General features: G+C 46.5%; 2 protein-coding genes and 1 long non-coding RNA gene across 8 annotated transcripts in view; 1 reads left to right on the top strand and 2 right to left on the bottom strand.

Annotated features, from left to right (window-relative positions):
* LOC310760721 (zinc finger protein 213-like) overlaps nucleotides 1-14978 on the bottom strand; it is a 64601-nt gene that overhangs the window by 15757 nt on the left and 33866 nt on the right. For 2 of the 4 annotated variants that reach the window (XM_083609787.1, XM_083609788.1), the window contains exon 5: nucleotides 10594-13134. In XM_083609787.1, the coding sequence (XP_083465913.1) occupies nucleotides 11552-13134 (1583 nt within the window). In that variant the 3' untranslated portion in view covers nucleotides 10594-11551. Of the gene's footprint in view, nucleotides 1-2356; nucleotides 2602-2807; nucleotides 3968-4661; nucleotides 13135-14978 lie in introns of those variants that run through there. The other 2 variants (XR_014547110.1, XM_083609790.1) reach the window with 2 other exon arrangements.
* Nucleotides 1-14978, bottom strand: part of LOC310760712 (uncharacterized protein) — a gene marked incomplete at its 3' end in the record, with an annotated part of 296144 nt that overhangs the window by 272592 nt on the left and 8574 nt on the right. Inside the window, exon 1 of one of the 3 annotated variants that reach the window (XM_083609771.1) lies at nucleotides 1190-1256. The exons of the other annotated variants lie outside the window; for them this stretch is intronic. Of the gene's footprint in view, nucleotides 1-1189; nucleotides 1257-14978 lie in introns of those variants that run through there. 3 annotated transcript variants of the gene reach the window in all.
* Nucleotides 712-2208, top strand: LOC310760985. The gene is made up of 3 exons (XR_014547153.1): nucleotides 712-931; nucleotides 1372-1488; nucleotides 1886-2208. It is a non-coding gene; the product is annotated as an uncharacterized lncRNA (long non-coding RNA).

Raw genomic sequence — 14978 nt, 5'->3', positions numbered from 1 at the left:
TCAAGGCAGCGGGTCCTGAGTTCTAGCCCTGCTGAAAGAATCACACTGGCCACCAAGGAGGAACCAAGCAAAGTTCAAAATAAATAAATCCCATTTTCATCATAAATGAGTAATACTTTCCTATGCATGCTTTTTATACTAATATACAAAAGTATGCCATTTCCCTTTGCAGAAATGCTTAATTGCTAATTCAATGGACTGAAAATGGTTGTTGTTATTATATTTAGGGAAGCTTTTAATGTTTGATGGACTATTGTATTTTAATCTTTTGTTGGAAGCCACCCAGAGTGGCTGGGAAAACCAGCCAGATTGGCAGGGAATGAATGAATGAATGAATGAATGAATAAATAAATAAATAAATAAATAAATAAATAAATAAATTGATCAGGTGAGTGTTCTCCTTCTGAAAGAGGCAGGTGGAATCTCCACGGTTGCTAATAGCATAGCGTTGAAAGTGCAGGGAAATATGGGGAGCCCTAGAGCATCTGCTTGGCATGCAGAATGTCCCAGGTTCAGCCCCTGACATCTCCTGCAAGGGCTGGATGAAATCCCTGCCTGAAACTCTGGGGAGCTGCTGCCAGTCAGTGTAGGCCAGGGGTCCTCAAACTATGTTCCCTGGGCCGAATCCAGCCCTCCAGGGTCGTGAATCTGTCCTCCACGGCCATTTCAGAACCCTTCAAGTGCCCGAGGCTGAAAGCATCTCGCCGCCCGCTCAGTCAGTCCCTGCGTTGCGCAGAGGTAAATGCTACCGGCGTGGTGGCGGCTCAAGCAACGGAAGGCCAGGGGGTTTCGCCCGGGGACAGGGAAGTGTTGTCTTTTGGCTTGAAGAGGGAAGTTGAGGTTGGTGGAGGAAGGCAGACTTGGATCAATTCGGTTTTGTTACATAGACGTTTACTTTAAAGGTGGGAGAAGGAAGTATAGTCCTATTTCTGTGCATGGAGCAGCGGCCTTTCCACTCATGTGATTTACATGCTCTGAAAGTTGGGATCTGTTTTGAGATTTAAATTTTAAAAGGGTGGAGTGGAACCGGATATTGATCATCTTGTTAGCCTGGGGAGCCACGTTCTGGTTGAAGGAGGCCAGGATTGGCCCCCAAGGCTTGGGATGTCCCTCCTCCCCTGCAGTAGGACTTGGAATCCAGGAGAAAACTCTTGGAATAGCCTTGCCAGGTGCTCAGGGACGGACTCACCTGTCCCCACGTCCTTCTCTTTGCAGATGTGCTGCAGTTGCACATCCCTCCCCCAGGGGTGAGTATTGGGGAGAACCAGAGCAGGGACTCAGACCTGCCCTCCTTGGCCCCCACTCTGCACTCTCGGATGTGGAGAGACCCTCCCTTTGTGAGGAATGGACAGCCTGACTTTTGCCTTTCAGCTGCTGGAGGAAGATCAGCTGTACCTGCCGGAGGTGATCCAGAACTGCCAGGCAGCTCAGCTCAGGGGGCTCTGAACCCTGAAGTGCTCCAAGCAGGAGATTTCCAAAGCCATCCTGGTGAGTGATGGGTGGTGTGGGAGACCCCCATGGGGAAGTGGGGGAGGGAGTGGCTTTGGGGAAGGGGTTGTCCGTCTGCCGGAGAGGAGGACCCTACTGGCTTAGATTCACATATCCTGTTTGAAAAGGGAATCATCTTAGGGACTTCGTGTGAAAATCTGGGTCAGGAATGCTGTTCCTGGAATGGACAAATACACAAGACGTAACCGGCTGTGCAGTCACATAAACAATACTCTTCTATATATTCTTATCACAATATCAAATGTTTATCTTGCACATAAACAACACATAAAGTGCAATAATATAGACAAGAGCCAGGGACTCCGTGGTGGGGGCAGCTGAGGGCCGTTTTGGCCCAGACTGGCCCCTGACCCTGAGACACTCTTTCCTCCCGCAGGACCTCAGATGTTACGCCCTTTGGGAAAGTGGGGAGGAACAGAAACCAGCGGCCAACAGCATCCCTTCTCTGCTGGCCTTTGCCCGAAGGTCCCCCCATCTCAGAGCAAGTAGCTCTCCCTCATGGATTCAGTCCTTTGAACACTTCCATCTCCCCAAGAGGATCCCAAGGCTACTCATCCTCTGTAGTTGATAACAGACCTAACTAAAAAAAACAGCTTTGTCTTCTGGTGACACCAGAGAATTCTAGAAGACATTCACCCTTTCCATAGCATTATGGATGCACGATTCCCACAGACAGGTTTCTTGGCAAGACAAGGGCCTTCTCTGCCAAAGCTGCGACAGATGGAGAAGCCAGACCTGCTGGGGGTGTCCATGCTGTGAGCCCCTCCATCCTACACTCTGGTTGAATTTGTGAGTAAATAAAACTATATGGACCTGGGACCCCTGGGGTAGTTTGCAAATATGCACACACACACACAAATTTGTGCCTGTGTTCCTAATACATAACTAAGCGTGAAGGGCATGTTATGTGCTTTAGCAACAGCCCACCTGTAAGTAAGGAAATGCAACCTCTGTTGCTGATTTATGAAAAAAGCAGGAAGGGAATCTTCTCGGGTGTCTCATGAGGTCTGTGGGGCCCTTCAAGAAAGAGGAGCCATTTCTGTGCCCTGAGCCCCTGTCAGAGAGAAAGGCAGGACAACAACAACAACAATTCTGGTGCACATTGTTGAAAAGTTCTTGCCCCTCCTGATCCGCTGCCCCAAATTGCACTGCAGTGAATTGGGCCAGAGTCCAGCTTGCCAGGATCAAAGAACTGCAGAGAGTTCTGAATCAGAGCGTCGATCCATCTACCTCAGGATGGCCTACACTGATTGGCAGCAACCGCTCTCTGAGGTTTCTCTCCCAGCCTTACAAAACACTCGGATTATGTAGAGCATGTTATATATCTGAATTCCCACTCAACAGATTGTAGGAATGCAAAATAGAATCGTAGAGTGGGGAGGGACCCTGGGGGTCATCTAGTCCAACCCCCTGCAAGGCAGGATAATCAGGAAACGTTGGACAAAGGCGCCCGTTTGGAGAAGAAGAACTGCAGGATCCTCCTGCGCAGCTCCCGGGTCCGGATGCCGTAAATGACGGGGTTGAGCACCGGGGGCAAAATGACGTAGAGGTTGGCAATGAGGATATGTGCATAATGGGGGATGTTGCGTCCAAAGCGGTGGGTGAGGAAGGAGAAGAAGGCAGGAGTGTAGAAGACAAAAATGACTGCAACATGAGAGCCACAAGTGCCCAGGGATTTGAGCCGGGCCTCTTTGGAGGGGAGCTGGAAAACAGACTGCAAGATCAGCACATAGGACAAAAGAATGAAGACCACATCAAGCATGAGGATGGTAATAGTGAACAAGCCATAAATCATATTGATCCGGATGTCGGCACAGGCCAGCTTGGCAATGCCCATGTGCTCACAGTAGGTGTGGGCAAGGATGATGTGATCGCTGCAAAATGGCAGGCGGAGAGTCAACAGGGCAATGGGCAGCACAAATAAGAATGTCCTCAGCACAACGGCAGCACACATCCAGGCTACCCTTGCCTTGGTCAAGATGGTGGTGTATCTCAGAGGGTCACAGATGGCCACGTACCTGTCAAAGGCCATGGCTAGCAGCACGACAGACTCCATCCCCGTGAAGCTGTGGATGAAGAACATCTGAGCCAGGCAGGCCCCATGGCTGATCTCCCCAAGGCCAAACCAGAAGATGGCCAGCATCTTGGGCAGAGTGGAGGTGGAGAGGCCCAGGTCAATGGCCGAAAGGACGGAGAGGAAGTAGAACATGGGCTGGTGGAGGCTGGCTTCCGTTTTGATGATGAAGAGGATGGTGCAGTTGCCCACGAGAGCAACGAGGTAGCCAAGGCAGAAGGGGATGGAGATCCAGGAGTGAAGCGCCTCCAGCCCCGGGACCCCCAGCAGGATGAACGTGGGGGAATAAAAGTGGGTGGCATTAGACAGTGGCATTCTCCTCCTGGACCCAGCCAGAGAACAGGTCACTGAGACCCTGCCAAGAAGAAGAAAACAGGCCAGCATTTTCCTCCATGGCTCCTCATGGACACATAGACCCTTGCCTAGCAATCCTGTTTCATGTTAAGAAAACAATTGTGTGTTTGTGTGGAGGGGATGAGCCTGCTAGCTGGATTTGGCCAGTGTAGGTCCCTGTGTCCAAACAAAGAAAATGAAAAAAGCAGTCTGCACGCTGCTGTATGAGGAACTTTCCTGTCTGCTCCTCATCTCCCACCCATCAATTCATTTGGCCAATTTAGTCTGACAAAACTGGTGGGGGGGCAGTTCTCCACTTTCCTCATCCTGTACATGGTTCTGTATTCTTCTGTTGTGTGTCCCCCACCACCACCACCACATTTCCCACTAATGTATCCTTCATTAAAACCAGCCTTTCTCTGCGGGGAACCTGATTCCTCCACCACCACACGCCCTGATCTTCTCATTCACCTCTTGCAGCTCTACATCTCCCTTTTTGAGACACGGTGACCGGAGCTGGACATGCCAATTGCAACAAAGGTTCCTTGGAAGGAGAGGTAACTCCCCCTTCAAAAAATGGTCCCGGCAACTGCCCCTCCCTCCCCATCTCAGCCTCTTAATCTCAGGGTCAAGCCCCATGTTGGGCGAAAAAGTCCCTCAATGTGGGGAATTGGACTAGAAGCACCTTGTGGTCCTTCCAACTTGTCAGTTCTATGATTCTACTACTCCCCTCCTTTCCACTCACCTTGAGAGGACCTTTTGTTCTGCCAGCTCACCTACAGATCAACACAGCAAGGTGTGCTCTGCTGAGCCACAGAGTCAAAGGTCTACTGGCAGCTGCATCGTGGATGGAGGAGCATCCCTCAGATCTGACTCCACTTGGCTGACCAGAAAGCAGCATTTATAGTGTTTCTGTGGAGGCGCTAGGGTGGACATCTCGGGGGGCTGTTTCACTGTAGAAAGAGCCTTGTTCCACCCCAATTCCCATGGCATCCAAACTGCCCAGACCTGGAGCATCTCTTCCAAGGTTACAGAGTCAGGGCGACTGTGGAGAGCGGACCCAATCCCACCTCCAGGCTTCGGATTCTTTATCATTCTACATCTCCAGCAGACTTGGGAAGAGTGGAACAGAAGGCAGCTTGAAAGAGACAACAGCTTCACAGCTAGAGGGAATTCACAGAGAATCCTGTAATGGCTGGAAAAAAGACCCTGGCTAGGCCCATTATTAAGTGAGGCCAGTGTAACATACACAGGAATGGGAACTGACCACAAGACTAGTAAAAACCAGTTAAAGGGGAAATTAATGGCTGATTGTTAAAGAGAAAAACAACTCCAGATAAGGTACAAGGAGGGTTCTGACACAGATACTAAAATCAAATGGGTTGGGTAAGTGTTTTTCATGAACTATGGCTTGATGAGAGATGGTGAAGTGCAGACAAGGCAGAAAGTGGTTGGGTAAAGGATGAACAGCTAAGATTATGCATATTTTGCCTATGCTGTATAGTCTGTGTCCTAATAGAAATGTAATGCATTACTGAATGAAGTTCTACTGATTGGGGATTTGGTGTGATTTCTTGAAACCACAAGGAGAATCCCGCCCCCAACCTCATACCTGGAAACTGAATACAGTGGTACCTCTGGTTACGTACTTAATTCATTCCGGAGGTCCGTTCTTAAGCCTCTTATTCTGAGGCACGCTTTCGCTAATGGGGCCTCCCACTGTGCACACGCCTCCTGTGCACAATTTCCGTTCACATCCTGGGGCAAAGTTCACAACCAGAAGCAGCGACTTTGGGTTAGCGGAGTTCGTAACCTGAAGCGTTTGTAACCAGAAGCGTTCATAACCAGAGGTACCACTGTACAGGCCTCCTGGCAGCTCTATCTTGCCCTCAGGACCCTGCCCAGGCCACATCCCTCACTGGCCCCATTCTGCACTCTCCCCAAGTGATTTTACCCAGCTGCCATTTGTCTTGGAACTATGACAACTGTTCTTGGTTGCCTGGATGAAGTGGGGTATATGTCTGACCACACCCATTTTGCCACAACCACCTCTGGGATGTGGCTCCCAGAAAGCTTTTGATAAGAAAACATGGCCCTGAGGCTGAAAAAGGGTCAACACCACTGAATAAATCCCTGCTTTTTCAGCACTGGAAACCCAGAGTAACATGGCATCAAAAGTTCCAGATTTTATTAGGCCAGAGATATGATTAAAATTAGGAAAGAAACTTGACCGTCATTTCTTAAAGCAGTCTATTACAGTATTACATACAGAACAATATAAATATGTCATTTCTGTGTGCAACCTGAGAAACATGGAAGAGGTGGAGGAATACTGTAGGTCCTCAGAAATCTCCACTAATTCCATTTCTGGATTTTCATGATCAAAACAAATATCTCCAGTAGAAGGGGTCGACATCCAGGGGGTTGTTCTGTGTTCAGGACCTTATTGAGTGGTGCTGACCCATCTTATAATAACCTCTATGAATCCAGTTGACTCCAGATAGCTCAGGTATGATCATTTATAGGCAATCTTTTATGGAAGCAGGAGGGACTTCATTATCAGAAAGTGTATGAATCTTTTTTATCTAACTCTGGAATGTATATACCAGGAGAACAACCAAGATGACCAAGGAACTGGAAATCAAGCCTTATAAGGAATGGCTGAGGCAATTTGGTATATTTAACCTGGAAAAGAGGATATGATAACCATCTTCAACTATTTGAACGCAACTTCAACTATCTGAAGCAAGTTTATTTACTGCTGTTCCAGAGGGTTGGATTCCAATGGATGTTTTTTATTGGGAAATTAATATACACTCTTAACAAAAAAAAGAAGGGGAATGAAACAACATCAGCCAGCGTGGTGTAGTGGTTAAGGGTGGTGGACTCATAATCTGGTGATCTGGGGTCCTCAGTATAAGTGACTCCAGATAGCTCAGGTATGATCATTTATAGGCAATCTTTTATGGAAGCAGGAGGGACTTCATTATCAGAAAGTGTATGAATCTTTTTTATCTAACTCTGGAATGTATATACCAGGAGAACAACCAAGATGACCAAGGAACTGGAAATCAAGCCTTATAAGGAATGGCTGAGGCAATTTGGTATGTTTAACCTGGAAAAGAGGATATGATAACCATCTTTAACTATCTGAAGCAAGTTTATTTCCTGCTGTTCCAGAGGGTTGGATTCAAATGGATGTTTTTTATTGGGAAATTAATATACACTCTTAACAAAAAAAAGAAGGGGAATGAAACAACATCAGCCAGCATGGTGTAGTGGTTAAGGGTGGTGGACTCGTAATCTGGTGAACCAGGTTCGCTTCCCTGCTCCTCCACATGCAGCTGCTGGGTGACCTTGGGCCAGTCACACTTCTCTGAAGTCTCTCAGCCCCACTCACCTCACAGAGTGTTTGTTGTGGGGAAGGAAGGGAAAGGAGAATGTTAGCCGCTTTGAGACTCCTTAGGATAGTGATAAAGCGGGATATCAAATCCAAACTCCTCCTTCTCTTCTTCTCTTTGGACAGGCAGTTTCCCCACCCCCACCCCACTGCATCAATATGGAGATTGTACTTCCCTTTGGCTTAAGCACTAGATGCTGGGAATAAACATTTATTCATTCCACTGGTCACTCGTCTTGGTTCCTACTTGAACTGTATGTGGACACTTCTACATATCTGTTGTTATTGTGTTTGTGATGTGCGTGGTTCATTCTGTCATGAATGCTTTAGCTGAGTTTCTTGCATTCAGGGGGCTGGACTAGATGTCCCTTTGGGTCCCTTTCAGCTCTATAATTCTATGATTCATTCAAAACCAATAAAATGTTTGTAAAAGAAAAAAGAAAGATGATGCTTAGATCCAGTGCTTTTTTCCTGGGGGTACGCAGGGGTACGCAGACCCCTAAACATTTTGTGAATCTTTGTCAGAATCTCCGCTCGGCCATGCCGATAAGGCCTCATCTTCCTCCGAGCTGAGCCTTTGAAATCGCCTCCGACGTGTTTAATGACCTGAGCCTTTGATATATATATATATATATATATATATATAGATATAGATATAGATATAGATATAGATATAGATATAGATATATATATATAATGATATTTATTAGAGTTTCAAAAAGAGTTACAAAAGTAAAAAAGAAATAGAAATAGAAAAAAGAAACAAAAAATACAAAATACAGAAGAAATAAAAACAATTAAAAATAAATCCGTCTTTCCCTGTCTTGCCTTTCATTCACTTATTTCCCTGGCCTCCTCACACCTCCCTTTTTGTATTCCAGTTCAAATGGTTACTTCAGCAAATCCTTTCCCTCTTTGTTTTTATCTTAATTCTTTATCTTAATATATTATAGCTTTACATTTTCACCTGTTAACAATCCATTTTTACATCCTCCTTCTTAACATTGCTGCTAAAACCACTTAATTTCATTCTGACATCATTTTAACATTCATTAATTTTGCAATGTTTCTGTAAATAATCTTTAAATGTCTTCCAATCTTCTTCCACCGACTCTTCTCCCTGGTCTCGGATTCTGCCAGTCATTTCAGCCAATTCCATATAGTCCATCACCTTCATCTGCCATTCTTCCAGGGTGGGTAGATCTTGTGTCTTCCAATACTTTGCAATGAGTATTCTTGCTGCTGTTGTAGATACATAAAGAAAGTTCTATCCTTCTTTGGCACCAATTGGCCGACCATGCCCAGGAGAAAGGCCTCTGGTTTCTTCAGGAAGGTATATTTAAATACCTTTTTCATTTCATTATAAATCATCTCCCAGAAAGCCTTAATCCTTGGGCATGTCCACCAAAGGTGAAAGAATGTACCTTCATTTTCTTTACATTTCCAACATTTATTGTCGGGCAAATGATAGATTTTTGCAAGCTTGACTGGTGTCATGTACCACCTGTATATCATTTTCATAATATTCTCTCTTAAGGTATTACATGCCGTAAATTTCATACCTGTGGTCCTGACCTGAGCCTTTGATAAGGCCTCAAGCACATTCTATCCAGCAGGGTTCCCAGCACAGGGAAGAGACGAGAGTTTCGGCTACATTGTAAAGAGTTTTATTTCTAAACTACGCAGAACAGAAAAGACATCCTCTCTCTATGAAAGCAGAGAGCAACTGAACAAAGGAACTAAGGAACAAAGGAACAAAGGAAACAGGAAACCACTAACGCCACATCCCGTCTCCCTTTCCCGTGAGACTGCAAGGTCTCTGGAATGTAAACAGAGTCCTGGGACTCCACACAGCTGCACAGTGAGAAACAGAAACTAACATCCTCCCCCTTTCTGTGAACACCACTGGGCAGCGTGTCAGTACATTATCAGTACAAACCCAATTTCTGTACATAGGTACAGTGTTGATCCTTCGGAACAACCTTGGACAATAAATCAGCAGGAATTTCATTACCTGGCATGTAGGACACATGAGTCCTTTCTGAACACATTCTCTAGCATGTTGCAGCTTCAGTTGCAAGTGCTTCGTGCTTTGCTTACAACCTTCAGAAGTCAGCAAAGCCAAACATGCTTTGTTGTCCTGATAAACCTGGATTAGACATTTGACAGGAATTCTCATGTCTTTACACAACTGTAACAACCATTCACAATCCACAAGTGAATAAGACAATGCATTCAGTTCAGCTTCACAAGAACTTAAACTTACTGTTGTTTGCTTCTTGCACGACCAATCAAATAGACCCTGGTTGTACATATAGCAAACTCCAGATGTGCTTTTCCTGTCTGTAGTGTCACTTCCAAAACTCGCATCAGCAAATATCTCAAGACCACCAGACTTCTGATTGTTAAATGTCAGTCTGTAATGCATAGTGCCTTTCAAATAGCGTGCTACGTGTTTCAGAGCTTTCCAATCCTTAACAGTAGGATTGTTGACTTGTCTGCTTAGCAAGTTACACCTAACTGCAATGTCAGGTCTTGAATATCTGGCAATGAAATTTAGTTTGCCTAGCACACTCCTGTACAGTGTAGTGCCAGAAAATGCTTCTTCCGTGTCATCTACCTGATAACCTGTTGTCATTGGTGTGTCTACAGGGTTAGCATCCATCAGGTTTAGCTTGGTTAACACATCAGCAATTTTCTGTGACTGGTATACTAGGAATTAAAGCTGCATCACATGATGGACACTTCAAGATGGCGGGGGCTGCTGAGCAGACTGCCAGAGTTTACACCCCGGGGAAAGCTGATACAGTATCCCAGACCATGCAGGGATGTGTTCCTGAAACCGAAAGGGAGGCTTTTGGAGGAAGAGTGAACGAGGGGGGTGTTTCCTGTTCAGGGGTGAAATCTCCAAAGCAGGAGGAGCAAGGGGAGTTGGCTGCCACGTCATCCCAACCATCACTGCAACCAGCAGGTGGCACTGCTGTGTTTGAAGCAGTGGAAAGTTTTTCCTGTGAGAAGTTTGGACAGAGTCCAAACGCCAGGATGTTCCAGTACAAAGGCTAAGGCAAACCTTTGGGGAAGATGGAACTGGTTCACCACATTTACATCAAAGAAGGGTCCGATCCACCAGTTGGGTGAAGACTCCTTGGAGGTACAAAGTGTTGTGGAGTCCGGCACACTTCCCTGTGTTCCATTCAGCTTTCCGGACTTGTAGCAGAGTGTGCACAGCGCTAGCTGCTTGGTGTGTAAGCTTGCAGAAGATAGAGTCCACATGCTGTTGTTCAAAACTAACAGCTTTATTTACAGCAGAACAGTAAAAATAAACAAACCATCTGAGACAGCAGGCATCTTGCTTCCTTGCTCGGCAGCAAAAGCGAAAGTCAGACAGAACAAAGAAACAGCTTCTCCAGAAGTTGGAGACAGCTCCTCCCCAGAACAGGCAGGACGATGGGTTCTGAGCTGTTAAGCCTATAAGCTCTGATTCCCCATCACCCCCCTCTCGTCCTGCACTGCTGGGGGCTCGTACATTTCACCACTTACCCCAAACACAGACCTTTACAGAACTCCCCATGACGCTGAAAGCTCAAGGTTTCATGAACCTATCTGCCAGGTTCTTCTGGCTTGAACAGTACTGCAATCTCACCAAGCCTAACTGGATACTCTGAAACACATTCTGGAAACGGATGTCTAGGTGTTTGGTTCTGGGCTTAAACTGCCCAGACTCTGCCAACTTCAGACAGGGTTGATTGTCCTCCCACACCGTGACAGGCAAACAACAATCCCTGCAGATTTCTTGAACCAAACAAACATAGAATTCCAATTCCCTGCAAAGCTCAGACAGCGCACTGAATTCAGATTCAGTAAAGGAAAGCGCAATGAGACTTTGCTTCCGGGTGTGATGGCCTGGGATTCGGATTCAGATGCTGAACCTAAGGAATCCCAACCTGCACAGGATTCCTCGCCTCCAGAACCAGCTGAGCCAGGGTTGGGGCATGAGCCTGAAGGGTCCTCACCTGTGCTGGGTCCTCAGGTACAGACACCAGCTGAGTCTGCTCTGGCGATGGAGGCGCCAGAGGACCCATTGCATGCAGGTGCTCCACTCTCAGCCCCGTCAGAGGAAGCTGGGGTTACCTCTGGGTCCGGTAACCCTCCAGCCTCTCCTGAGCTGCACAGGCTCAGGACAGAGAGGCGGAGGGAACTAAGTTCCTCCAGAAGCTCTTTCCACATTCCGCACACTAATATGGTTTCTCCCCTGTATGAATTCTTTGATGGGAAGTGAGTTTGGAGCTATCAGTGAAGCCCTTTCCACATTCCACACACTGATAGGATTTCTCCCCTGTATGAATTCGTTGATGGGAAGTGAGAGAGGAGCTGTTACTGAAGCTCTTTCCACATTTCACACACGGATAGGGCTTCTCCCCTGTATGAATTCTCTGATGTGAAATGAGATCGGTGCTCCTACTGAAGCTCTTTCCACATTCCACACAATGATAGGGTTTCTCCCCTGTATGAATTCTTTGATGGGAAGAAAGATGGGAGCTCTGACGGAAGCTCTTTCCACATTCCACACAATGATAGGGTTTCTCCCCTGTATGAATTCTTTGATGGGAAGTGAGAGAGAAGCTGTTACTGAAGCTCTTTCCACATTCCACACACTGATAGGGTTTCTGCCCTGTATGAATTCTTCTATGGGAAGTGAGATTGTGGCTGTGACTGAAGCTCTTTCCACATTCCACACACTGATAGGGTTTCTCCCCTGTATGAGTTCTTTGATGGGAAATGAGAGAGGAGCTCTGACTGAAGCTCTTTCCACATTCAAAGCACTGATAGGGTTTCTCCCCTGTATGAATTCTTTGATGGGAAGTGAGATTGGAGCTCTTACTGAAGCTCTTTCCACATTCCACACACTGATAGTGTTTCTCCCTAGTATGAATTCTTTGATGGGAAGTGAGAGAGGAGCTCTTCCTGAAGCTCTTTCCACATTCCACACACTGATAGGGTTTCTCCCCTGTATGAATTCTTTGATGGGAAGTGAGAGAGGAGCTTTCAGTGAAGCTCTTCCCACATTCCACACACTGATAGGGTTTCTCCCCAGTATGAATTATTTGATGGGAAGTGAGAGAGGAGCTCTTCCTGAAGCTCTTTCCACATTCCACACACTGATAGGGTTTCTCCCCTGTATGAATTCTTTGATGGGAAGTGAGGTTGGAGCTATGAGTGAAGTTCTTTCCACATTCCACACACTGATAGGGTTTCTCCCCTGTATGAATTCTTTGATGGGAAGTGAGATCGGAGCTCTTCCTGAAGCTCTTTCCACATTCCACACACTGATAGGGTTTCTCCCCTGTATGAATTCTTTGATGGGAAGTGAGTTTGGAGCTTTCAGTGAAGCTCTTTCCACATTCCACACACTGATAGGGTTTCTCCCCTGTATGAATTCTTTGATGCGAAGTGAGATTGGAGCTCTTACTGAAGCTCTTTCCACATTCCACACACTGATAGGGTTTCTCCCCTGTATGAATTCTCTGATGGGAAGTGAGATCGGTGCTCCTACCAAAGCTCTTTCCACATTCCACACACTGATAGGGTTTCTCCCCTGTATGAATTCTCTGATGCCTAGTGAGAGAGGAGCTCATACTGAAGCTCTTTCCACATTCCACACACTGATAGAGTTTCTTTCCAAGGATATTTTGTTGATGGGAAGTGGAATGGGAGCGCTGACTGCAGCTTTCTCCACACTCCAAATTTTTACGTGGCTTCTCCTCTCTGGGGATTTTATTGTGGTCACCTTCGGTCTTGATTTCTGATTCATCACAATCTGCCATGGAGACAAAAAGGGATTAGAGCCTCAGGAACAAATGAAGAAGAACTGAAGGGAGTTCAGTGTGTGTTTATTACCTTTGTTGTTTGTCATTAACCAACATATTTATTATGAGATTCTGTTGAGGTGCTGAATGTTGCTTTGTTTGATATACAGTAGTGGTCAAAATTGTGGAATACCTTTGGAGAAAAGTGTATTTCAGAGGTTTGATGGCTCATAACACCGCTTCTTTTGGAGTAATATCATAAAATTATGTATCAACGGAAATTGTTCAATTACCCATATTCTATCTAATGCTATAGCCAAATAACCAGAAAAAAGAAGGACAACTTGCTTAGGTTGACTTTTGTCAGTGTCTTTTGTGATTGCTATCAAGTTGGTTGGTTTTTTTGTGTTCTTGTAAAACATAATAAAATTATAGAAATGGCACAAAGAGTTGAGGAGGCTTCCGGTGATCGCGGGAGTGGAAGCAAGCGGGATTCCTCAGTGCTGAGAGAATCCAGCTTTTGAGGGGAAAAGGGAGTGCTGCAAGAGTGCTGCAGCTCCCCAAACACCTTTGAAAGGATATTCAAGGGGCAGGATCCTGGCACGGTCCAAGAGCTTATCCTCCGGCTGCCAAGTACCGTATTTTTCGCTCTATATCAAATGAAGGGGAAATGTGTGTGCGTCCTATAGGGCGAATGCAGGCTTTCGCTGAAGCCTGCAGAGTGAGAGGGGAGACCCCGCTGCCAGCCCCGCAAGCTCTGGGGACAGTGGGGAGGCGCAGCGCGTCTCCCCGCTGTCCCCGGACCTGGTCTGAGGGCGGGCGGCAGGGAGAAGAGCGCTTCTCCCCGCTGCCTGCCTCGCAAGCTCCGGGGACAGCTGGGAGGCGCAGCGCGTCTTCCTGCTGTCCCCGGACCTGATCTCAAGGCGGGCGGCGGGGAGAAGAGCACTTCTCCCCGCTGCCTGCCTCGCAAGCTCCGGGGACAGCTGGAAGGCGCAGCACCTCTTCCCGCTGTCCCCGGACCTGGTCTGAAGGCGGGCTGCGGGGAGAAGAGCGCTTCTCCCCGCTGCCGGCACCACAAGCGCCTGGGGGGGAATAAAATTTTTTTCCTTTATTTCCCCCCCAAAAAACTTGATGCGTCCTATGGGCCGGTGCGTCCTATGGAGCGAAAAATACGGTAACCTCTTTTTTGGAGGCGACAAGAGCGGCGGGGTAGAGAAGCGGACAGCAGGAGGCCATTTCTATCCCTCAAGAGTGAAGCTCCGAACTTGCACACAGAAGCGATCAGCTCTCAAACATTAAGAAATCAAATTGGGACTTTTTAAAATACAAATCCATGGATTAGAGCCAATTTGAAGTGGGTAAGGTGGAAAAAAAGGAGATCAGCCTTGCCTGGAATTTAAACTACACACAAGAACAATCTTCAGAGCGGGACAAAAACGTAAGTCAATGCAAACGGATAAAACTGATAATTTATTTGACTGCCTTTTAAAGGACTATAAGGAGTATAAGGATTATAAAGATAGAGAAAAGGGGGAGAGTCGTTTGGAAGGCAATTAATAGTCTTATCAGTGAGTCGGTGGGAAACGTCGGGGGGAGAAGACTCCGAGAGCTTTCTACTTTTGTTTTTAAAAAGATCTGCGCAATTGGCAGCGACGGACTTTAAAACTACTGATTTATTAATTCTAGCCTGTGAAGAGAGACAGAAGATACTAAGAGGGAAAATACTGTTTCTTTACCTTAATTTGGTGGAAGTTTAAAAGAAGTTTGAGAGGAATTAGGAGTGTTTTTGCCCTCTGAAGTTCATACACCCCCCCCCCGCCTCCTTCTCTGCGGAGTATTTGAATGGGATACAAAG

Source organism: Podarcis filfolensis (genome assembly GCF_964270895.1).
Source record: "Podarcis filfolensis genome assembly, chromosome: 4".
In the NCBI taxonomy this organism is placed as follows: Eukaryota; Metazoa; Chordata; class Lepidosauria; order Squamata; family Lacertidae; genus Podarcis; species Podarcis filfolensis.
Note: the sequence above shows the minus strand (reverse complement) of the source record. Positions and strands in the feature narration are given on the sequence as shown.